The sequence below is a fragment of the Psammomys obesus genome, unplaced genomic scaffold, assembly GCF_907164565.1.
Source record: "Psammomys obesus unplaced genomic scaffold, mPsaObe1.curated_primary_1811, whole genome shotgun sequence".
In the NCBI taxonomy this organism is placed as follows: domain Eukaryota; kingdom Metazoa; phylum Chordata; class Mammalia; order Rodentia; family Muridae; genus Psammomys; species Psammomys obesus.
Genome location: NW_026596069.1, coordinates 12,538,915 through 12,564,236, shown reverse-complemented (window position 1 = coordinate 12,564,236; position 25,322 = coordinate 12,538,915). Strand labels below are relative to the sequence as shown.

Here is a 25,322-nt window from a genome sequence, read left to right as displayed (position 1 = left end):
ATATATATATATATATATATATATATATATATATATATATATATATAACTTCATGCTTAATCACGTTATATTAGAGTCACTCTTGTCTCCTGTGCTTAATGTGAGAATTCTGGGTCTCCAGAAGATTTAATAATTTAGACAAGTTCCGGTAAGTGGTATAGAGCACCCAAACCCAGACATTCTAGCTTCTAAGCCTGTGGACTTCGTGAGTATATTCTAGTCCGCCTTCTGTGACATAACCCACAGATGCGTTAAACCACAGAAGCGTGTTTATGATTTTTAGTATCATGTTAGAGTACACCAATATGAAGAGATCACTCCTGTGTCTTAAGCACTGTGCATTAAGCACACAGTCCCTTTTCTCTTTCTTTTTAAAACTACAAAAACCAGCTTTCTCATTTGCATTAAGGTCTATTCATTTCCATTCTTCAGTGCTTTACCCTTAAGTTAATATTTCAAAGATATTGTTGCTGCCCTATGCCATTTAAAAAATGTGAAATTTTGACCAAGTTATTGAACTTCTGCACCTAAAAAAGATGCATTCATTTCCTTTTAGGAGCTAAGAAATCATACCCATGACAACAAAGCATCACTCCTGCTACATAATCAATAGCTAATGAATAGTAGATAACATGATCTTGTTAACTGCTGACTTCCACCCAGGAATGGTCTCAGCTGCTCCATCAACCACAGAACAGTATCTGTGTCCTGTGTTCTTTACACTTCCATTACACGGGCACAGTATATTTTTGTGGGACTCATGACTCTTGCTCCCTAACAGTTGATCATCGCTAGAATAAGAACATCTTTATCTCTTTTAAGCTGTGCTCTTCGTGCCTTTATGTTATATACACAGGTTCTTCTGCTCCGACTCTGCTCACATCCACACTTCTCTCAAAATGTCCCTGTATCTAAATGCACTCTTCAGCAACACGAAGATCCTATAGAGTCGTGGCTGCTACTCTTTCACAGACACTGTTGATGAACCCTCTGCGGCCAACAGTTGCCATTCTTACCTATGAGTTACAAGCCTCTGTGATGGCTCCAGATCTGAGCCTAGTACAGACAACAAAAAGAGAATCAGTCTTCTTCCAGTTATTCACAGGATCATATTCTAATTTCTCATCTTAATTGTTATCTTTCTTAGTTTTTCATAAAAGATAAATGCCAGATCTTTTCATTTTCTGTGACACTCCTGTGCCAAGCTCAATGTGATCCTGTTTTCTAGCTTATTGAGAGTCGAGAAGTCTCCCATTTAGAGATGAACTTGCATGTTCCCAATGTAGTCAATTATAAAGCTTTATTAGCCCCTGTAAAGGAAGAAGAGGGTTTCAACCTACAAAGAAGACCTCCCAGAGAGGACTGTGGCCATCTGCCCAGACAGAAGCAAATGCTCCATGCATCTCATGACTTTTAATCTTAATAATTAGCCTTTCAATTAGCTGCTTTTGTTTTCGGTGTTCTAATGTAATAACTAAGGGTTCAGTAAGTGAGGTAACATACCTCACTTTCTGATAAAGATGCTCTTTCTTCTATAGCAAACTGTCCCCCTAAGTCAGTTTTTACCTTGGGTCCTGTAGGAAGAATAAGCATGGTAGACACATTTATAATATTTCCAAGGACAGTGCCACTTATAAGCCTATAGATACTTTCTTATTAGCAAGTAAATATATGTTAAAATAAACATAACTGTTTAATAAGTTTTAAGAGGCAGCACAGTATGGTTCTGAGACCTTGTTGTGCAAAAATCTCCCTTTATTTCTATACACACATGTCTATAAATGACATTGTCTGAAGCTTTTGTCTGTGGCCTTTTAGAAACTTAGGCTCACTTTCCTGGCATCAACCCTGGGGTCAGGGTCTTTCACATAAGAATTTCACTCTTCCCCTTTTCTCCTTAAGAAACTTTATAAAGTGAATATCTATGACTGTTTGTGGAAGGTTTGTTTGTAAAGATGAAAATAAAACTTACCCTAGATTTAAAGATACTATCAGCTCTTAAAGGTGTGTATAGGGGTATAGCATTGGATCAGCATTTTAGGGCTCTGGATGCTCTTGTGGAGGACTCAGGTTCAATTCCCAGCACCATCCTGGCAGGTTACACTCTGTAACTCCAGTTCTGGACCTCTTCTAGCCTCATCAGACATCAGGCATGCACATTCTGCATTCTGCACAGAAATACATGCAGGAAAATCACCCATACACAGAAACTAAAAATAAATAAATCTTAAATGAACACATAAATACATTCTTAATTTCAGATTGTCTCAAGTGAGTCAAGCATGTTTGTAGTATAATTCTCAGTTCTGGGAATTTCTATCAATTTTCTAACAACAGGCTGCAGATTTGACTATGTGTTTTCAGATGACTCAAATAAATAATTGCAGAATCTCTCTTTCTCACTCCATTTGCATAAAGGAGTAGGATGTCTGTCTTTTTTTTTTGTATGAAAACATTTTCTGATTATCCCATGTTTTCTTAGTAGGTAAGAAGCCCCAGGGTCACGTGGCTTCTCTTCTGAAGTTGAAATACCCTACTAAAAAGAGCAGTTCCATCTGCTCCCAGATTCTCCTGTCTTTTCTTGTGGTAGCTGAGTAAGATACCTAAAAATGAGAGCTTAAGACTTCCTGTAACTCAGTCCTGAGTAGGAATTCCTCCCTGTTGTAGAAAGGACTTCTATGTCCCCTAGTTCTAAGGCTTCAGTGTGTATGGCTGTAACCTGCAAGCACAAAGGGCTCCTGAAGGATAGGAGGGCCCTCAGATTTTGATGTTCCTGATGTCACTCTACACAGCCCATGATTGCCTTCTCATGAAAACATGCAGAATCCCCTTCATATCTATATCCAGAGGTCATGCTTAATGTATATGATCTGCAATAAGCTATGGTTGCCAGGTAACCAGTCAGGGTCTGCAGTACATCTGTGGATGACCAAAACACTGACTGACGTTCTTTTCATCCTTGAGAACTTAGTCTACACTCAGCAATGCCAGATGTTTGTAACAGCAGGAGAAGCAGTAGCTTCCTCAGGAATAGCTCATCAAATCATAAAAACGAGAGCACTTACCATAATGCCCTTCTCTGATCTGGTAGACATTTTGAAAATAGCCACAGCAGTAAAGTGGCTCTATTCTACCCTGTCTATTTGTATCAAAAAGCTGTTGCTTTAAAAGGCAATGTGAAACAAGGAAAACATGAGTTAAAAAAAAAAAAGATTTAACTAGGAAGCAGCTGTGCACACCTAAGAGTGCTTGTGAGCTTAATAGGAGAAAGTCGTGATTGTTGTTATTTATCTGGAATTGTTAGTCCATGGAGGTGACAGCTCTCAAAGCCCCAGGAGGGAATATCACCTCTTCTTTAGATGTTTTACATCCGAAAGGTTGAGAGTGTTCACTTTTAATGAAAACAGTCACAGATCCACTATTGATCTGAAATAATAATGATCATTCATTTTCTATAGCAAAAATAAGATATCAAAGAAATATCAGCACAGGAACATAACTCAACCCTCAATCTCCACTCTGATGAGCTTAGGTGGTTTCACTTCCCCAGTATAGGCATGGGAAGAGGAAGAGAAACCAAGAGCCAAAACTTCACTTCTTGGAGAGGACATGATTTTTCTTTTAACAAGGAACTGTTCTCTGCAAATTTCATTATTTCCTTGTTTTTAATTGCTGAGAAGTATTCCATTTTGTCAATGTACCACAATTTCTGTTTCCATTCCTCAGTTGAGGGACATCTGGGTTGTTTCCAGTTTCTGGCTATTACGAATAATGCTGCTACAAACATGGTTGAGCAAATGTCCTTGTTGTATACTTGAGCATATTTTGGATATTTGCCTAGGAGTGGTGTAGCTGGATCTTGAGAAAGCACTATTCCTAATTTTCTGAGAAAGCACCAGATTTACTTCCAAAGTGGTTGTACAAGTTTATATTACCACCAGCAATGGAAAAGGGTTCCCCTTTCTCCACATCCTCTCCAGCATGTGTTGTCACTTGAAATTTTGATCTTAGCCATTCTAATGGGTATAAGGTGAAATTTCAGGGTCATTTTGATTTACATTTCCCTGATGACTAAGGACACTGATCATTTCTTTTAGTGTATCTCTGCCATTCTATATTCCTCTATTGAGAATTCTCTGTTTAGCTCTGTACCCATTTTTTAATTGAATTACTTGATTTGTTGCTTTTTAACTTCTTGAGTTCTTTATATATTCTGGGTATTAGCCCAGATGGAAATCATGAAATCTGCAGGCAAATGGTGGGAACTAGAAAAGATGATCCTGAATGAAGTATCCCGGAAGTAGAAAGACACACATGGTAGATACTCACTCATAAGTGAATATTAGACATATAATATAGGATAATCATACTAAAATCTGTACACCTAAAGAAGCTAAGCAAGAAGGAGGACCCTAGGTAAGATGTTCAATCCTCACTCAGAAAGGCAAATGGGATAGATATTGGAAGAGGGAGAAAACAGACAACCGAACAAGAGCCTACCGCAGAGGGCCTCTGAAAGACACTACCCAGCAAGGTATCAAAGCAGACGCTGAGACTGATAGCCAAACTTTGGGAAGAGTGCAGAGAATCTTATGAAAGAAGGGAAATAGAAAGACCTGGAGGGAACAGGAGCTCCACAAGGACAGCAACAGATCCAAAAATTCTTTTCTGAGGCTGATACTCCAATTAAGGATCATTCATAGGTTCTGTGCAACTAGAACTCCTGCACAGATGTAGCCAATGGCAGCTCAGTGTCCAAGTGGGTTCCCTAGTAAGAAGAACAAGGGCTGTCTCTGACTCAGTGGCTGGCTCTTTGATCATTTTGCCCTGAGGTGATAGCAGCTTTGACAACACAGCCAGTCCTGATGAGACCTGATAGGCTAGGGTCAGATGGAAGGGGAGGGGGATGTCTCCTTCAGTGGACTGGGGGAGGAGAAGAGGGAGGGAGGACAGGATTGGGAAGAGGCAAGGGAGAGGACTACAGGTGGGATACAAAGTGAACAAATTGTAATAAACAAAAAATTAAAATTAAAAAATCACCAAAAAGGAGAAATTGTCCTCATTTAATCAATTTGTGTGTGTGTGTATGGATGAGAACAAGCATCTCTTCACCCCGGATTGGTCACAGACAACAAGATAAAGATAGGATTCCTCTCCAGTCCACTGCAGTGAGCCAGTGAGCTTACAAGGATGACTTCTGGGAGAATAGGGATTACTTAGTGGACCACGTGTCTGAAAGCAAAGTGCCTCCCAGAAACCCGCACAAGCATAAGCTACAACTCATGAAAGCTGGGGGGGGCCAAGTGTCCCCCCCAAATTCCAGATCCCCCTCCTAGCAGCAATTGTTACTGCATGTATTCCCTTAGAGGGGGGCTTTGTGAGTCTCAAAAGTTTTACAAACTTGCCCAGGCTTGGATCTTGTTTATGAGTCCAGTGAGTCTCCCTCCTGTCTCCAGGAAAGAATGCTTCAATTTTGGTGAAATAGCTCTACAACATTGCCCGTGCGTAACGATTATTTGTGTGAACTCTGATTCACATGCATGCATATACACACAGGGTCGGTCGGGGAAGAGAGACAGAGAGAGAGAGAAACCAAGAGAGAGAGAACAGAGAACCATCTAGCCCTAGTTCTTTCTTGTTCAGAAGTCTCCCTATTCTTGTCCCAGCATGGCATATTAGACCGTATGACCTCTATAAAAATGTTCCTCAGGGAACATTAGACAATACCCAGTGATATTTTTATTGTCATACTTAGGGGCAGGCAGGCTACATTGGAGGGCATAGGCTGGAATAGTGATAAATGTCCTACTATCCTTTGAAGAGTCCAGATTACAGACATTGCCAAGTTTGAGAAGTTTTGCTCACAAATATTAGAGCTACAGTTACTCTGCACCAGGCACAGAAGCCCCAGGTACTTTCTACATGTTACCCATTTAATCCTTGGCTCTAGTCCACTAAGTGTGTCATCCTGCATTGCTTGGGGATGCTGAAGTGTGTGCTCGGCAGGTTAAATGGCTTCCTTAAGGCCAGGCAATCAACAAGAAGAGGACTGAATCTGAGCAAGGATGACTCAAACTCAGCTTCTATCAGGTCACCATGTCCCTTCCTTCATCCATATTCCCTAAAACTCTTGGTCTCCAAGATGCTTGTATTAAAATGTGTGTGTAACTGTGCATACTGACAAGATGGTAAATTGTGGCCCATTATTCCTAAAGTGAATATGAACCTGGGCTAGAGTAGAGGCCATGAGGTTAGAGACAAAAACGAAGAGTTCTTTAAAAGAGAAAAACATGTAAAGCACATTTCATAAGATAGCTTCGATGAGGAAAACGAGATTTCAGGACAAGAATTTAAGAACTAAAATGAAGACAAAGCAGCCATGTGTGGAGGTGTACGCCTGTAATCCCAGTTCGTGGGAGCTACAGGCAGGAGGATCACAGCCCAGTCTGCATGAGATCCTGTCTCTAGCACATGAGATGAAACAAAAGGTCCCATCTTGCCTCCAATGTTTGATGTATGCATGGAGATCCTGGGGTCACAGATAGCAGACATTGTGGGGGATGGGGAGCAAGTACAACCCCATCCAAGTACTCAAAGGGTTGTGCAGTTACTTCTTCCTGTCAGAGGAGTTTACCTTGTTGCTTGTCGCCTGTTTCATGAGCAAAGAACCCAGGTCCATCGTCACGAAACAGGAAGGAAGGCTGCTCGCTTTAGACAGCACTCACCAAAACATAACAAATAACCGCTCTGCCCCCATCAACAGCGTGAAAAAAAAAAAAAAAGACAAAGGCAGTATTTTCAGAGAATGACTTTGTTGAATCGTAGTTCCCTTGACCTTCTGCTTCACTTGGTCTAGCATCTGCCTTACAGCATTTCTATGGTCACTAGCTTGGTTCTGTCTCCTCACAGGCTTTTAATGGGCTCATCCCGTGCCTCAGTGTTCCATGGTTGGATAGTAACCATTCTCCCAATGTGCAAACATTTTCATTTCTTCTTGTGATCCTTTTCTGGGTGAAAAAATCTTTCCCAGTAGCCCCTTTTGAGTTTTCTTTGGGCCTGCATCATTCAAGCCTGTGCATACATATTCACTTGGCTTTCTGACTTCTGCATGTCTCAGTCTTCATGCTCTCACTATGATTCTTCCTGCTTCTTAAAGACTATTCTTTCCTTCTTTCTTTCTTTCTTTCTTTCTTTCTTTCTTTCTTTCTTTCTTTCTTTCTTTCTTTCTTTCTTTCTTTTTCCTTCCTTCCTTCCTTCCTTCCTTCCTTCCTTCCTTTCTTCCTTTCTTTCTTTTGTTTTGTTTTAGTTTTTGGTTTTTTGAGATAGGGTTTCTCTGTGTAGCCTTGGCTGTCCTGAACTTGCCTTGTAGGCCAGGCTGGCCTCAAACCTACAGAGATCCACCTGCCTCTGCCTCCTGAGTGCTGGGATTAAAGGCGTGCTCCACCATGCCCAGCTTGAAGACTATTCTTAATGAGTTCTGAGTTTTCTAGTAGATGTGAATTATTTTAAATGCATAAATTTATTTTAAGTTCTCTCTGCGTGTATGTCTGTGTATGTGTACGTGTGCATTCATGCACATGCAAGTGGCTGTCCATCTGACTGTGTCAGATGGCTAGAGCGGGGATCACAGGCAGTTGTGAGCCACCCAACATGAGTGCTGGGGACCAAACATGGCTCTCCCGCAAGAGCAACAAAGCACTCTTAACCACTCAGCTGTCTCTCTAGCCCTGGACATGACTTTTCTAGGAACATGACTTGTAGATTATTCAAGGTTCTCCAAGAAACAGAACGAATATGCACACGCATTGAGACAAATAGACATACACTTAAAGATGTGCTGTAAAAGTTACATTCAAAATGTTTAGCCCATTTGTATTTGGCAACCTTGAAGAAAATACTATCTCTCCTATTTAGGAGAGTTTTGTACCTAATTCATTTTCTATATCTTTTATTTATCAACTTAAAAAACATCTTTCTAGAGCTTAAAATATTTTCTTAAATCCTAAACAACTTAAGCCTAACTGTGAAACTATAACTACATGACTTTACTGATTGTTTTATAACTGTATGTAGTTTATTATAAATAAATTTAAAAAAGAAAGAAAACTGTATGACATAAGTCAGGCAAGGAAAACGTTTATTTCTTATTTTCTGTGATTTTGTTGGGAATAATTTCAGTAGAGAGTAATGCTTCTATCTTTGTCTCCTTAGACATTCTATATGCAATTATTTTATATTATTTCTGTAAATTATTCATTTATTATCTAATCTGGAATAAATTCATGTTTCAAAAAGTTTTATCTTTTTAAAAATAAAGATTTCAAAGGAAAAAATGAAAGAAAGATATGCTAATAAGAATGACCGACGCAATTATGGAGAATTGTCTGACAACTTGTAACCTAAGTTCCTGAGAAATCATAAGAGTTGGCAGTATGAGTTCCATCTATGTTCAAAGGGAAGTGGAGACAGATGTCAAAGCTTAAAAGCCAATGATCAGGCAGAGAAGACTGTTCTCTCCTGTTCGTTTATTTTTGCTTGTTTGTTCGGTTGGTTGGTTTTTTATTCTGTTCCAGTTCTCAAGGGATTAGATGAGCAAAGTCAACACTGGGAAAAAGCAATAAAATATTTACCTCATTCTTAAATAGCCTCTACAGATACTCAGAATAGTATTTGACCAAAACCTGTGGATCGAGTGTACCAGTTAAGTAGACACACAAGTGAAACGTCATACATTCATCTCAATATACGTCCCACAGCAGTTTTTCTTCATATTCCACTGACATGACACTGGCTACCCATGATTGGCTTACACAGTTTCCTTAGATCTATAGTTGAAGACAGAGAAAAAGAGAGAGAGAATGCAGGTTGGGTACATAAGCAACACATGCATTATGTGTCCTTGTATTTTTCTAGAGAAAGACTCTTCTCCTATAGCCCAGATTGACCTCAAACTTAGGGCAATTCTTCTCACATCAGCCACATCAACAAATGCTGGGATCACAGGCACATATGGGCTACAGGCATGAGATGCCGTAGAGAAACTCTTGTCAATGTAGAGAGAATGCTGTAGTTTTAGGAAGAAAAAGGACAATGATAAAAAGCCTTTTCTAATGAGATACAATTTAAAACACCACAACACAACAAAGGACACAAATTCTAAATTCTAGCACAAGATTAATAAAAATAAGTGATTTCATGAACTATTAGGTGGCATTCCCTCCATGAAAGTCCCTTTCTCACTAACATGACTTTTCTCTTTTGCTCTCTGTTTGCCTTTTGTGTTCCTTCCTGTGAGGAGAGAGCAAGGCTGCTAGTCTTAGTCTTTGAATTATCAAACAAGTAAGTCCTGTGTCTTTCCAGATAGCAAGGATCCCTGTGACCAAGCGCTCTCTCTGCCTCATTTGACTGGTTTGACAATCTCCAGCTGGAGGTTATGAACTTGTTTATGGCTTAAGGATTCTCGTGAGCTTTCTGTAACTGGTATTTGGAGCAGAGGTGAGGAGGTGTGAAAAGACAGCATTCTGTGTTTCACTGTGATTTCACAGATTCTGTGTCCTACAGCACGTTCTCTTTCCTTGATGGGCTCCAACCCAGACAACGTAGGCTGAGGGCTGGGCTTCTGTGTCTCAGATTCATTTCTCATACCACACTTTTCTATCTCTTTTTCTGATGCCTGTTCTGACCTGGCCCACTCTCCATGCATCCCTTCTCTAGCTTTTGTGAGGTTCCCTCTCAGAAGGGATCCTGATTTCTTCATTTTTTTTTCATTCTTCATTTTTTTTTTCTCCCAGGACGTTGTGTCTTAAAGCCTATTCTCCCATCAGAGGGAGCTTTTCTGGTTCTGTTTTCGAGTACCCCTGCCCAACCAGAATGTCAATACTCAGCTTTCCTTGGTCAAATCCAACTCCTAAAATCAGGGTATCAATATGCACACTCTCCCTGGACCTACTCGCTAACCCTTTCACTTCAACTAATAATGTGCAAACCGAAATAAGCACACCGTTATAGTCTTTCACAAAGAATGGCTGCATTCTCTTCCCATAGGAATCTTACCAAGCTTATTGTGGAGAGAGAGAGGAACCATTACTCAAAATTAACATTGCAAGTTAGGTAATGATATCTAGTCTATTCCTTCGACGGTGGGAAATGATTATTTAATTTCAAAATTAACCATTCGTTTTACAATCAACACACATGTTTGTATAAGGACAGATAATAGCAAGTAAACGTCTAACGTTAACTCTGACTAGAGGGGTTATAAATTACTAGAGATATTTTTACTGATTTTATTTTCTGATTCTCTTGCTGTGTTTAGAAATCACTGCTAGGCTGGGAGGTGGCTCGGTCAGTGATGTGTTGTCCTTGCAAACTCAAAGTAAAAAGCAGGATATGATGGGAAATGTTCGGGGTCCTAGGACTGGGGAGATGGAGACAAACAAATCTCTGACGCTCACTGCCTAGAAAGTTTTTACCACGTGGTAAAGCCTGTGCTGGTGAGAGACGCTGCCGCAAAAATTGGCAATGGACAGAACCTGAAGAATAATATCTGAGGTTGTCCTCTGGCCTCAAGAGATACATATGACATTCCCCCCACCCCACCCCCATGTACACTCACAGGTGTACCTCCAAACATACATGCACTTACACAGGTATGTACACATACAGCACATACACAAACAAAGGAGATACCATGAAGCTTGAAGCCCACAAGCAAACAGTATTTGTGCTCAAGATTCTGTTTTGTGGGTTTTTTTCTCTTTTTTACTATTATCATTTATTATAATTTATTCAATTTGTATCCTGGCTGTGGCCTCCTCCCTCATCTCCTCCCAATACCATCCTCCCTCTTTCTTCTCCCCCTATCCCCCGCCCCCAGTGTACAAACCTACAGGTGGGCAAGCCAAACCACAGCACATAATAAAGAGGATTTCCCTATCTGCGTGTGCCTTTGTGAAAATGTTAAGTTACGTGATCTGTATGGCAAAAACAACTGGCCACTATCTTCTAAAGGCACTCTTCATGTTAATATGTGTCATGTCTTTCCAGCTGCACGTTTATAAGCCAGAAGTCTAATATTACATCAGGATGTCCTTTCTGGTATCTAACCCGGCCAAGGTAGATTGTGTTGGCTTCAATAAGAAATGATGAACACCTGTTCACCATTATTTACTCATCGATATCCTTTCAAAAGCTGCAGGGCCTCCCTGACAGGCTCCTGTTTCAGTTCTCTTCCTGTTCATTGTTCACTCATGACTCTACCTTCTCCAGTTTCCCCATCGCACAAGTCCCCATGAGGTTCTAAAGACAATGCATTGCTTTTGTGAGGAGTTGGCCAGGCTGACGTGTGGTGCGAGCGCCTTGCCTCCCAACTGACCCCAGTGTGCTCCTCAGCATGGTGGATCAGCCTCTGCAGTATCAGCTGACAGTGGCTTCTCACAATTGCCATGGGTGCTCAGAAAGGTTGAAAGTACCCCCACATTCATAGTATGGGTCAAACCATACAAACTCTAGAGGAAAAACGCCTTTACGTTTATTCTAATGATGGAATTTGATTAAGTATATTAAGCACATTTTCAGATATTAGCTTGCCAGTAGCTTCCATTCACACAATTTTCTCCATAAGGTACATTTCTTTCAGGATGCTTTCTCGGAATCTTAGTAAACAGCTCTGCTGGGAGGGACCAACATCTTCCTCCTACAAAGAACAGTGGGTTCTCTGCCACTGCACTCCAAGTCACTAGACAGAGAGTAAAACATTATGGAAAAACACACCTAAGATCTTAATAACAAATGCTTTCCAAGCGTGGTGAAGGTTCTATGTGGGTGATTTCCTGTCTAAGCATTCTGCCAACTTTGACCTTATTAAATTTTCTACCCATTATCTAACTGGTTGACTATATTCTTTCTTGTGGATTAATATCTGAAGTTGAATTTTTCTCTACCTGTATTCTTATTTCCACATCTAGATCTTAGCACTATTTCTTTGTATCTAGTCCAGGAAGTACCTTCAGGATGCATTTGATTAAAGTTCATTGTGTTTGAGGAGGGCGCCTCATTCAGCATAAGGCTCGCAGAGGAAACTGTGAAGCAATGATCTGTAGCACTGTGCATTCAGAATAAGAAAAGGAATTCTTCTAAGAATGAAGTTTCACGGGACTGGGAAAATAGCTCAGTCAGTAAATCACTTGCCTTGAGTCATGAAGACTTAAGTGAGATTCTCAGAACCAGGTAGAGAAAACAACAGCAACAGATGTGGTGTGGCCCATGTTTGTAATCCCTGTGCTGGGGAGGGAGCAGATCCCTTGGTATCCCTAATGGTAATTGTGGATCCAGGAGCCAAACTCAGCCTTTTCTCCCTCAAGCTGCTTCTTGTCAGGTATTTTGTAACAGAAATGAGAAAAGTAACTAATACAGTGCTCAGAGGTGTTGGTATGGATTGACCCTGATGGAAAAACAAACATATGCATTCATAAAGATAGAACAGAGATGGAGGAAATGTCCAACCAATGCCTGGCCCATCCTGAGAGCCACCCCTTGGAAGAGAGCCAACTCCTGTCACTATTAATGATATTCTGCTCTGCTCAGACCGGAGCCTGGCATAGCTGTACTCTGAGAGGCTCCACCCAGCAGCTGATCGAAACAGATGCTGAGACGTACAGTCAAACATTGGGCAAAAAGTGGGGGGAAGGACAGAAGGACCTGGAGGTGACAGGACCTCATAAGAAGACCAACAGATCAACTAATCAGGGCTCAGAGGAATTAAAGCACCAACCAAGAACCATGCATAGACTAGTTCTCCTACACAGATGTAGCTGATAGGCAGCTCAAGCTTCATGTGGGTTACCTAGTAAGGGGAGTGAGAACCATCTCTGACATGGACTGTTACCTGCTTTTTTATCACTTACCCCCTGGCGGGACTACCTCCCTAGGCCACAGGGAGAAGAGGATTAGCTCAGTCTTGATGGAACTTGATGATCTGCGGTGAACTGGAGAAGTCCCTTTCCCTGAGGTACAGGGGAGGGAGAATGGGTGGAAAAGGAAGATGGGAGACCAGGAGAAAAGGAAGGAGGGACTATGATCTTGATATAAAGTGAATAAATTAAAAAAAAGCTTTAACAAGAAAGGAAAAAAAAAGTAACAACAAAATGCAGTCACTTTCAATTAATCCCTTTATTCCTGACCCAAAAAATTCATAGCATGTCCCAAGTAATACCTAAGGAACTACATGCACATGAAAAACAAATAGTGTCAATATTGGTTACATCTGAGGACTGAATTATGAGTGTTCTTAATGTTATTTCACGATTTTATGTTTTTTTTCCCCAACTACTCTGCCATAAACACATACTGATATCCTCCGTGAGAAGATGGATGAGAAGTACAACTTTTCGTGGTCAAGTTTAAAAGCTGAGTAAGTTGTTTTTCTGAGGCTGAATCTAGAAGTAACTATAAAATCAGAAGTGTAGAGGTCAGTTCCCATAAAGGAGTACAACAAATTGGTTCAAAGCCCACACAGGGTTTTCTACAGGATTCAAAGCCATCAAGTTCACAGTGTTATTTAAGAATAGATATTTTCTATGACAAAAAAATAACTTTTTTCTTTATACACCTATTAATATAACTCAAAAGAAAACAGTGCATTTTTAAAACATATGAGGTGCTATTCATATAAATAGACACAGCCAGCAACAGCCCCATTCTTTCATTTAAAACCATCAAGTATAAACAGATCTTAATATCCAAAGAACACTTTAGGTCAGCTGCTCAATGTGGCCCAAGAAAGTATGTGCTTGCAAAATCTCTTCCGTAGATTGCAATCTTCTTGCGTTATTGTTAACAAGATTTGCCACTTAATATAAACCAGCACCCTAACAATAAAGGACTTTGTGGCATTCAAAAGAAAAGGGCAGTTTTAGAATGTGATCTGGAAAAAAAAAAAAAAGGCATCTGCAGGGACTCCAACTGTTTTGTCTTGTTTTGATTTTAGTAACTTCCACAGTCAGTGTTTGGGGGTGAAGGGGGGCAGCTGCATTGCAGAGCTCAAACTTGTGAGCTCCAGGAGCAGTGTGTATACCTTGAGTGCATAGAAATTGAAAACGCTGCCCTGCAAGGAGGAGCAAAGTACGTGACCTCCTAGGCTTCCTCAAACTTCTGTGGAACCACAGTCTGGCAAAGAGACTTTCTGAGGGTCACTTCCTAATCATCACTGGTGTCACCAGACATGATTTCTGCCCCAGTGGTTGGATTCTTTATGAGCAATTAAATGATCCTCATCAGCATAGGTGGGTTATCTTACACAAAGATCACACAAAGAGGTAACAAATCCATCTTAACATGCGTGAGAAAGGAGTTTAAAGAAAGAGAAATCAAGCAAGATGCTTTCACATGCGATGAGGACTATTCGGCAGACTGAGCGCGCTGGGCAGTACCTAGGGACTAAGTGAATGATAAGCCGTTAGGTTTTTCAAAACGAAGAGCAACGAGAGACACCCACAAGCCATCTGTAGAAGAAAACACCAGGTAAAGACTCATGAAAATAAAAATGGACACGGCCAGTAAAAGGGCCTCTTTTCAGCCAGCCACACGTGGGGAAGGTTATGAGTTATTCACAGTGTGGCTGTACCAGCCTCTCCTCAGCCACAGCCCTGAAGAGGAATGGCGGGTGCTAATTTCCAGTGTGGCTGCCCTTGCCTCCTTGCATGTTCTCTTGCACACATTTCCTAGCATTCTATCCTCACGAGTCACCACACTGGAAGACTGTTCAGGGCTGGGGCAAAGCCAATTCTAATCTCAGCTGATTTGTTGTGAGGCTTTTCTTCTCTTTCTTCCATTTTTAATGATAGAGAAACCTTACAAGGCATAACATCTTATTCTGGCAGCTTTCCTGTGATGAAAAGTTGTGGGTGTGTTTTTGCTGTTATGTGCCCTCCGCTCTACAGCCTTTTTGACCCTTGTTGCTGTTTTACCTCACAGCCTTCAACAGGATTTTCGTGCCAATTTTCTTACACATTTGGATCTGTTCCTTGATAATTTCCCGAGTTTTACAATGGTGGAGAAATGTAGCCAAGAGTCTTTGTTGGTGAGCCGCTCGCAGCATTTGTTACACATCAAGGTGAACTTGCCAAGGCTACTGTTCACATAACTTATTTAAAATGCAACAAACATGTATAGTTTCTGTTCTGAAATCTTTTAGAGTGGCTATTTCCTATGTTCCGTTTAATTCGCAAAAGTGTCACCAGTAAATGGCCTGGCTACAACAATTGGTTTTAGCATTTATTCATTTATTGTGTAGGGTAGGCAGGACACTGACCACAGTGATGTCTAGAGGTCAGAGGACTACCTTCAAGATTCTCTTCTCTCTCTCCATCAAGCGCATCCAGGGCTTCCACTCAGGTTGTTAAACTTAATGACAAGCTCCTTCACCCACCAAGCCATATCGCCAGCCTAAGTGGGGGGCACTTTTTTAAATTATTTTGTTTTATATATATTCATTTCAGTTTATTCACTTTGTATCCCAGCTGTAGCCCCTCCCTCATCCTCTCCCAATCCCACCCTCCCTCCCTCTTTTCCTATGCCCTCCCCCAGTCCAATGATAGGGGAGGTCCTCCTCCCAAGATGGGCAATTTTTAAGAATCCAATATAAAGATTGCAATAACCCTTGCTTGAATGGGTTTTTTTTTTCATAATTATAGTATGCAAAATATCAACTCCCAAGCTGAACCCTCTTTTCCCAGTCCCTTTCACACTTTCCACTGCCCAGTGGCTCCTATTTAACATGCTGTGGGTAGGAACAGGCTGCCCTCACTATTTCCCCAAAAGTGTTCATTATATTCACACTGTATTGTATCCCAAACCCATATTATAGAGTATATAAGTGATGAGTGTATGTATGTGCATTGTGCTGAAAAAAAAATGCTGTTTTATCAGCAAGAGAAAGTTCTCTCTCTCTCACTCTTTCTCTTGTTCACAAACAAAAACTCATAACCAGCCTACATAATACTAGCCAGAATTTATTGAGCATTTAGTATGCTTTCAGCTGCATGCTTGGCATTTCCCTTTAAATGACGGCAGAACTTTGCAGAGGAGTAAACAGAGTTTTGAAGAAGTTACATGAAGTGAATTAGAAACAGATATTTATTTGCTTTTAAAATATATCATATAATATATTTTCATCATATTCTTTGCCATCCCCAACTTCCCTCAGATCTCCCTCACCTCATGCCCCACCAACTTCATGTTCTTATGTTCTGTGTGTGTGTGTGTGTGTGTGTATGTGTGTGTGTGTGTGTGTGTGTGTGTGTGTGTATCAGGTTTCTAGCCCAAATCTGCTTGAGCTCATAGTTGCCCTTAGAACTCCTCTCCCAGCCTCTAAGAGGGACTGTTCAGGACAAGTCTGTAAGGCAGAAGTGCTGGACACACAGCCCTGGAGAGCTGTCTCCTCCAAGACACTGAGGAGTAAAACACACACGCCATCCTCCCTAGATTTTAATGGCTGCTGGGCATGGAAAGACGAACGAGACAAGGTTCCTCTTCCTCAGAAATCCTGCATCCAGGGAGGGAAGGCAGATGCACTGACCATATATAAAGAAACATAAGTGACACCGAGAAAGATATAAAATAAGCCTGCAGAGCAACAAGAAAAAAACCGGAGGGACAAATCCACAGCCCCGGATGACAGAGCTTCGACTGGCCGTGGCAGAGGGAAGGAAAGAACTGTGACTTGAGGGGACTCCATCAGCTTCCCTCAGAGGACAGGTGTTCACTAACCCCTTCACTGTGCCCTCACAGGCAGGGGCTTGGGCTTCCTCAGAAGTGCTTAGAATTGCTGTTGGCCCAACTCAGAGACCCCGGGCTCACTTTAGTTCATTCTGGCAGGCAAACAGGTCAAAAAGAAGCTGCTAGGAAGGGAACAAAGTATTTTTTCTTCCCACATCTAAGCTGATATCAAAGTTTACATTAGGAAAAAAAAATACGCTTTGAAACTAACCTCCTGTGTACTGATGTACGTTTAGCCTGTTTACTGACTAAATTAATGTGTTTTGAATGCTTTGAAAATGGCTGTGGGAATATTTCCTACTGCATTAGTAACTGGTATTTAAAAATATCTAGTAAGCGGAAGTAAGGGGTAAGGGTTAGTATTTGGAGACTTCAGTGGCAATTTAAAAATGAATACAGTTATTTTGTGCATTTCAATGCTTTGGGAACCCTGGTACTCTTATACCTGTTACTCGTTTCCATCTTTCTTTTTCCTAGTTCATGAAGTTGAGTCAGCAAGAAAAAAAAAATATTCAGATTAGACTTGTCATACAGGGGGGAAAGAATCTGAGTGTGTTGGGGTGGGTGGAGGGGGAAAAAGCAACTTTTTGTCAGAGTCTTTTGTATCTCAGCAGCTGGATTCATTGCTGCCATGGCAACAGACCACATGATGAGGTGTATTAGATTGCTGTGTTGAGCACAAGGGGAAGAATGAACACAGCTTTTTATTGAAGTTAAAGGTTACTTTGGAGTTTCTGCTGTGGAAGTGTGTAAGGTCCGGTAACCGCAGCATTCAGCAGATGTAGCACTTTTGCGGAAGAATTAGGGGCATGTTGGTGCGTTAAACTACAAAGCCAGGTAAGGCGCAATCGGAGCTTCCGATCTGAACTCTCTTACCTCTGAAGCATAACTTGCTGGTTGGAGTTTCACTGCTGGCTTCACTCCCACCCCACCCCCATTCCCACACAGGCACAGAAAAATTTTCTGCTGCCCCCTTCCCAAGTTCTCCACCTCCAATTTCACCTGTTTTAAACTGGAAAGTCTCATGTTCTAATGCGTTGTGAATTTGTAGTTTCTCTCTCTCTCTCTCTCTCTCTCTCTCTCTCTCTCGTGTGTGTGTGTGTGTGTGTGTGTGTGTGTGTGTGTGTGTGTGTGTGTGTGTAAGAAAGAAACAGAAAGGAAGCAGAAAGAGCTGTTAGTGTTTTCGGATCAGTGTAGGACTGAGTGAAGCATTTTCTTCTTTTGTCCTTGGCAAACGCTCTGCTCAGAGCCCTTGGTCCAAAGCTACTGTTTCCTGCTAATGTAAGCAGAAGCAGGTCCTCAGGCAGATTGCTCAGTGAACTCACCGTGTGCAGCCTTTTCTCGCCTCATACTGACTGCCAGCCACATCCAGCTTAGGAGTTCCATTTTACCAGCAGTTTTTACCGTGTGTATCAATTTACCTGCATTCTTTTTTTTTAATGTATTACAACTGTATGTGTACGACCAGAGAAATTCAAAGCAGAAGTAAATACTCTATAGATGAGTGCAAAATGAACCCTTGCTTGGAGATAGCTGCAAGAACCGAACGTAAACAATGCAATGTGGCTTGCTGCACCATGGAATCCCAGAGTGAGCACAGAAACCTCCTCCTGATTTGTCACCCTGGCAGCTTACCTCAAGGAGGAGGCTCTGAGATACCCCAAGCAAGCCTGTGAACAAGAGAAATCATCCTTAATGATAACTTTCTCTGGTTCATAGATTTTACTAACCTTCTACGCTTCATTCCTTCAAAAGAATGGCATTCCTTTTAACTTTTAGCCAAGGGCGAAGCATACAACTTCTCTTGTCCATTCAAAGTTGTCTTGGCAGCTGACAAAAGCAAAATATGACTAAACAATCACAACATTTGCTGATATTATAGCCTGTTCACCATCCGCTAAGAAAAATCTTTGAAAAATACTTTCTTGGTGAGATAAAATCAATTATCTGCCACTAATTAACACATAGGAAAAAAAAAAAAAACAATACGATGTTCCAAGATGAGCCATGTTACTATGTTTTCTTCAAAGAGAGAAGATTTTGTTAGACTCATTTATGCTCCATTTTTATTGTTGTTTCCTTAGTCTCCAGTTTTAATGTGTCCAAACTAACTCCCTAGTTTCACCTAGGCGTTATAGTCACTATTCTGGACACACTTCGCCATGCTTTTTTTAAATGAGGGACTGTTTCCCATGAGAACAAATATCAAAGGCAGTATAATCACAACTCACATTTGCAAAAGATTAATGCTTCCTTCAGAATTCAGTCTTTTTCATGTTATTTATAATACAGAACAATCTTTCAGCATGTCCTTCAAGACATGAAATATTTCACTGCCGTAGGTTGTTATTACTAAAGAATAGGAAGCTCCCCCCCAAAAAAAATCAGTAAAAAATCAGACCTCATAAAATATTTTATAATGTGAAATTCTCCAAAGCTGGTAACATCTTAGGTTTAAAAATAATAATAATCTGGGGGGGGGGAGGAGAGAATGATCTGTTTTTATTGAAAGAAAAAAAGAGGGTGAAAAAAGGGAAGGCAGAAAACACAAAGAAAGGACATGACTCAAATGACAAAAAGTAAAAAGTTTCAATGGTCTAGACTCCTTTCTCATTAGTACCTAAGATATTAAGTAGATGTCTTCATTAAGATTTCTATTGTCCAGCAGGGTATAGAAGCAGATGCTTCTATAGCCAATCCTCAGGCAGAGTGCAAGAAATCTTATGAAAGAAGGAGGAGATAAAAGACCTGGAGGGGACAGGCACTCTACAAGGAGAACAACAGTACCAAAAAATCTGGGCACAGGGGTCTTTTTTGAGACTGATACTCCAACCAAGGACCATGCATGGAGATAACCTAGAACCCCTGCACAGATGTAGCCCGTGGCAGCTCAGTGTCCAAGTGGGTACCCTAGTAAGGGGAACAGGAACTGTCTCTGACATGAACTCAGTGACTGGCTTTTTGGATCACCTCCCTCTAAGGGGGAGCAGCCTTACCAGGCCATAGAGGAAGACAATACAGCCACTCCTGATGAGACATGATAGGCTAGGGTCAGATGGAAGGGGAGGGGGATGTCTCCTCTCAATGGACTGGGGAAGGGGCATGGGAGGATACAAGGGAGGGAGGGTGAGAGTAGGAGGGGATGAGGAAGGAGACTACAGCTGGAATACAAAGTGAATAAATTTTAATTAATTTTAATCTTATTGCTGTAATCATAAACCATGGTAAAAGCAACTTGTAGAGCAAAGGGTTTGTTTGAGCTTGCAGTTGTAGTCTAGCATGAATAGAACTCACAGCAGAAACTCAAACAGAACACTGGAGGCAGGAACTAAGGCAGAGACCATAGAAGATTGCCTTGCTCAGCCTGCTTTCTTACACACCCCAGGACAGTGGAGATAGGTCCAGTGGGCTCCTATCACACCAATCATGAATCAAGAAAATGTCCTACAGACTTGTCTACAGGTCAATATTATAGAGGCATTTTTTTTCAATTATGGTTTCTTCTTCCAAGCTATGTGTAGGTTATATCAAGTTGACAAAAAAAAAGTATAATATATTTTAAAGAAAAGCACTGAGTTGTACATACAAGGTTGAATTAGTAAAAAATATTCTCGCTTAACTCTTCCAAGTTTAAAATACAGGTCATTTGTGGGGGCAGGAGGAGTTCAAAACAAGGTTTCTCTGTGTGGCCCTGGCTGTCCTGAAACCTGTAAACCAGGCTGGCCTTCAACTCAGAGATCTGCCTGCCTCTGTCTCCTGAGTGCTGGGATTAAAGGTGTGCACCACCACTACCCAGCTCAATGAACAATATACAATTCGTTCTATTAGCTTACATAACACACACACACCTTTAGTTAAACGGTCTCAGCCCTAATTTGAGTTACCATTTAGCAAGAACTGTGTTTTATAAAAATATCTACATTCCGCTATCAGGTTGTCATGTCATCTGACACCAGACCATATGTAAGCATCTCTGCAGCCATTGTCACAAAGAGGTCAGAAGAGAGAAGTTGCTTTTAGGTGGCCAGCAAGATGGCTGAGAGGGTACAGACACTTGCCACATAGGTCTGCCCACCAGAGTTTGAAGGGAATGATCACACCCACAAGCTTGTCCTCCAACCTCCACACTTGTCATGACACTTGTTCCTGCGTATACACACACAAATAAAAACTAAACTTTAAGGCAGTGTTTAAAAGGAAGCTTCCTCCATAGAGCCACTTGGTACCTGCATTCTTTGGTTTATTTGTTTGTTTTGTTTTGTTTTGTTTTCAAAACAGGATTTCTCTGTGTAGAAATATATCCTGCACTCACTTTGTAGACCAGGTTGGTCTCAAATTCACAGTGATCCCCCTGCCTCTGCCTCCCAGAGTGCTGGGTTTACAGGCGTGTGCTGCACACCCAGCTAAGACAATATTCATGAGACAATCGATGAGTAACCAATGAATGAGGATTCAGCATCAGCTCTTGCACCATTACCAAGGGTTGTTTTTTAACATTATTTCATTAAAATGTGTTTTATTATTGACCACTGTAATTTTTATATGAAAGGTTTGGACTTCTGACTCATTTTAGTGGTTCATAAACTTTTCAAATGAAAAAAAAAAAAAATACTGATGCCATGGTCATAATGCTGGTGAGAATGACAATGGAAATTGTGACTAATTTAGAGCGTGGCATGGATTTAGAGAACGTGTTTCTAAATCTTATAAGGGGACAATATTTTCTAGAAAGAAAATAGAAATCTCTAATGCATTGTCTGGTTCTCGGAAATACGCTTCCAAATTTAATTAATTCCATTAATAGCATTTATAAATCACTGATAAAAGATGTGTTTTGTTGTGTTCTTAAATTGCTGTATTATAAAATGATGCTGGTTTTCTTATATAAACACTAGAGGCTTTCATAGAAACGATTGAGCTCATCAATAATTGCACAATCAGTATCTGATAAGAGAATAAACTCAATTTCTGGGAAAAAGTCACTTGTAATATTTTTAGTGTATAAAGAGCATTCACTTGGTTTCATTTTTATAATAATTTCAGAGTCATATTATAATCCTTGACTCTGGTATAAATGTAATGAAATGTTCACAATCTATGCCCCTTTAATATTTTAATTATCTTACATGTTAAAGTTTTAGTTCTAAACAGTATGTTAAGTCTCAAACCTCTTGATTTTGAATTATTTGAAGAGAGATTATAATCAGGAAAAAAAATCTCACCTCTGCCTATTTCACACATGAGAGGAAGTGATAGATGGATTAGCAGTTCCAGTATAGAGTGAGGATCCATGAAAGTAATAGAGAAAATACAGAACTTGGAGTAGAAGAGCATGGCCTCAATGGCAGAAGCAGCATCAGAATAGTGATATTACTTCTGGGAAATGTTTTAAGGAAAATCAAAAGACAAATGACAAGCTAGAAATAGCATTCATAACATCTAGGAAAGAGATAAAGTGGCATCCGAGTGTTATGCTGTGTGCCTGCAACCCCAGCACTTAATGATACAAGGCAGGAAGATTGCAAGCTTTAGCCCAAACTAGACTACTTAGCAAGTCTTTGTCCCAAAACAACAACAACAAACCAAGGAAGGCAGACAGGGGCAGGGAATAGGAAAAGTCACTAGAAAAGGATAGGAGAGGAGGAGAAGAAAAGGGAAAGGCAGAAAGAGAAGGGGAAAATAAAATATTGGAAGGGAAGAGATTTATGAGAGAACCCCCCCCCAAAAAAATGTAAATAAAAGACACTTGTCAATTATGTATTTCAAATAGCTACAATTTAAACAAATGGAAAACTCAGAAAGGTGCTCAAAGGGCACTTTTGTCACCATCATCACCACCAATTCTGTCACCATCATCACCACCACCCCTGTCACCGTCACTGCCACCACAATAACCATACGCCGACAACCTGGCATCAGGCATTCATCTGTGCTACTTGACACTTTCCACAACCTAGGACTCGAAACAGGTGCTGATTTCTTCATGAGGGGAGCCCCGGGAATTTCAGTTCTGGGATGTCAGCTCAAAGTCAATGCTGTCCACCATGCTGAGTCTCCACACTGAGTCTCCACCTCCCTACTCTTTCATAGAGTTTAAACTAATTCACTCTGAGTGCCCTGAAGCTGTGTGCCCTTGATGAGTTTCAAATGGCAGCAGCATAGATGGTAGACCAGAATGAGGACTTACTGGAGGGGCGAGTTGGTTACCATCCAAAACAAAGATGAGTGTAGTTGGGAGTCTAGCAGACTTCGTAAAGGGCAAATCTGAGAAGGCTTTTATCAGTTGTCTGTCTTTACAATAAACTGAGTAGAAAACATCTAACATAGGTTTTTAAGCCCCTGTAAAAATTGTCAGTGCGTATGCATTTGAGAAAGATCATTATGGCCAATGAAATCAAGCACTTCTTATAATATGCAAGCTTTTCTAACAAGAGTAGCCCCAATCATCCTGTTAGAAAGGAATACGATTACATCATCTTCATTCTTCAACTGTGTGGCACATCCTACGTCTGTGGCTGTCACATAAATGAGATGAGATCTTTATGAAATTTTTCTGACACTAAAACCTCCATGCTTCTTTATTGTCTACAAAAGGTGGTTATTTTTATTTCATAGGAGTGTTCCCCTTACAAGTGGAAGAAACTTCTTTCTATTGAAACTCTGTCAATCAAGTTGACTGACATAGCTAAGTCTCAACCTCAAATAATGTGCTTCGTTGAAATAATCAACAAAGACACCTGCAGGACTCTGACCTTCTAACAAGGAATATCTGTTGCTCATGGGCGTAATGAGGGAAAATGAAATCCCTCTCATGCTTGGGATTTGAATAATACATGACTTTGTTCACTGCTATCTTGCTAGAAACTGAATGCATGCTCTGACATTTTTTCCAACCAAAGGTAGCAACTGAGAAGTTGGAACATCAGGTCGGTGGCTAGCCAAAGCCTCATTCTGTGTGGCTAGGGAGAAAGAAGTTGCCACCAAGGTCAAGTGAGCAATTCCAGGCAGACTCAGTTAGACCCAAGTGCAAACTCGGACTCGGATCTATTTCCTCCTGATGTGGATTTCTGGGTGTGCGTAGATGGTCAGTTTCTGTACTAGAGGAATTCCATGGACAGTTAGTTGGCTTGAAATCTCACTGAAATGTGCATGCTGACAGATGCAGAATTAAAGATAGGGACACGTACAGACACAAGGCGAGGCTAAAACAACGCTTCTGTTGTGCTGGGTTCCCGGGAGGGTGCTGCTGCTGTGGGCTGTGGATGATGAATAAGCCACATACGGAAGCAAAGAGATTTGAGCACAGTGTAGCTTGGGAGAGCAGGAGTGTGTGTTGGGGAGAGGGGTGGTTCTAGAGGTATACAGAAGATTGTGGAATAGAAAGTAAACAAAGGCCTAAGTCTGAAAAACTGGTAGTTACCCTGACACCTCTGTCTATGACTACTCTGCAGGGAGAATGCGAGTGTGTTGACTAATTATGTCTGTCCCCGGGCAAGTGTGCTAACCAACTGCCACAGGAGGGTGACAAGAGGGATCAGAAAGTAGCCTCCAAAAGTATCTCTGAAACTTGTTTGTGTGTTTGCATATGGAGGCCAGAGGTCTCTGCTACTACGTCCTAATTAAGATTAACTATCAAATTGTCACAGCCTAGAACCATTACCTGCAACAAGATATCTATTGGATAATTGTCTTCATCAGGTTGGCCTGTAGGTATGTCTGTAAGGGACTGTCTTAATTACCAATTAATGTAGGAGGACCTACATTAGTAGCTCAGTGTGATTGGTACTATTTCCTAGGCAGATTGTCTGGTCAGATTCCTAGGCAGAAGAGTAGCTAAGTATGAACACGGACCAAGACAGCAAGACAGCAAGCAGTGTTCCTCTATAGTTTCTGCTTAAGGTACCAATCTGGGTTCCCGCTTTGGCTTCTTTCCATTCAGTTGCTTTTGGTCAGCATGTTTTATTGCAGAAATAGAGATAAACTAGATTATGCCATTTCCCTTTTGGTTTGGTTTGGTTTGGTTTGGTTTGGTTTGGTTTGGTTTGGTTTGGTTTGGTTTGGTTTGAGATAGAGCCTCTCACTGAGAACTGAGCCTTGTTGGTTAAGCTAGGGGAGGCCATTAAACTCAAGGATCTGCCTGCCTTCTCCTCCCCAGGTCTTAGATAGTAACCAGGCACCACCATGCAGATTTTTACATGGTTCTGAGTATTGAATTGAAGCCCTCATGCTTGCAAGGCAAACATGTTGCCAACTGAGCCTCCACCTCAGCTCCCTATGCAAATATTGTTATTTCACTGTCTAGAGAAGTAACAGACTTTTAGCAATAGTAGTAACTAACATTTGTGTGGTGAATCACAGTTCAGAAAGTGTTTTCATTACATTATAGCTGAATCTCCTGCAATCCTGGAAAGTAGATAGCACCCCTGCTTTATTTATTCATTTGCTGGGGTTTTTTAATTTAATTAAACTATAATTACAGCATCAGCCTCTTCTTTTCTTTCCTCCCTCTTGTTGCTCCCATTCCCAACACTCCCCAAATTCAAGGC

General features: G+C 40.9%; 1 protein-coding gene across 3 annotated transcripts in view; it reads left to right on the top strand.

The window, feature by feature from the left end:
- Positions 1 to 25,322, top strand: part of Dtna (dystrobrevin alpha) — a 349,673-nt gene that overhangs the window by 177,239 nt on the left and 147,112 nt on the right. Inside the window, exon 3 of one of the 3 annotated variants that reach the window (XM_055625818.1) lies at positions 13,368 to 13,411. The exons of 1 other annotated variant lie outside the window; for it this stretch is intronic. In XM_055625818.1, the coding sequence (XP_055481793.1) occupies positions 13,368 to 13,411 (44 nt within the window). Of the gene's footprint in view, positions 1 to 13,367; positions 13,412 to 17,473; positions 17,614 to 25,322 lie in introns of those variants that run through there. One more of the 3 variants, XM_055625820.1, reaches the window with a different exon arrangement.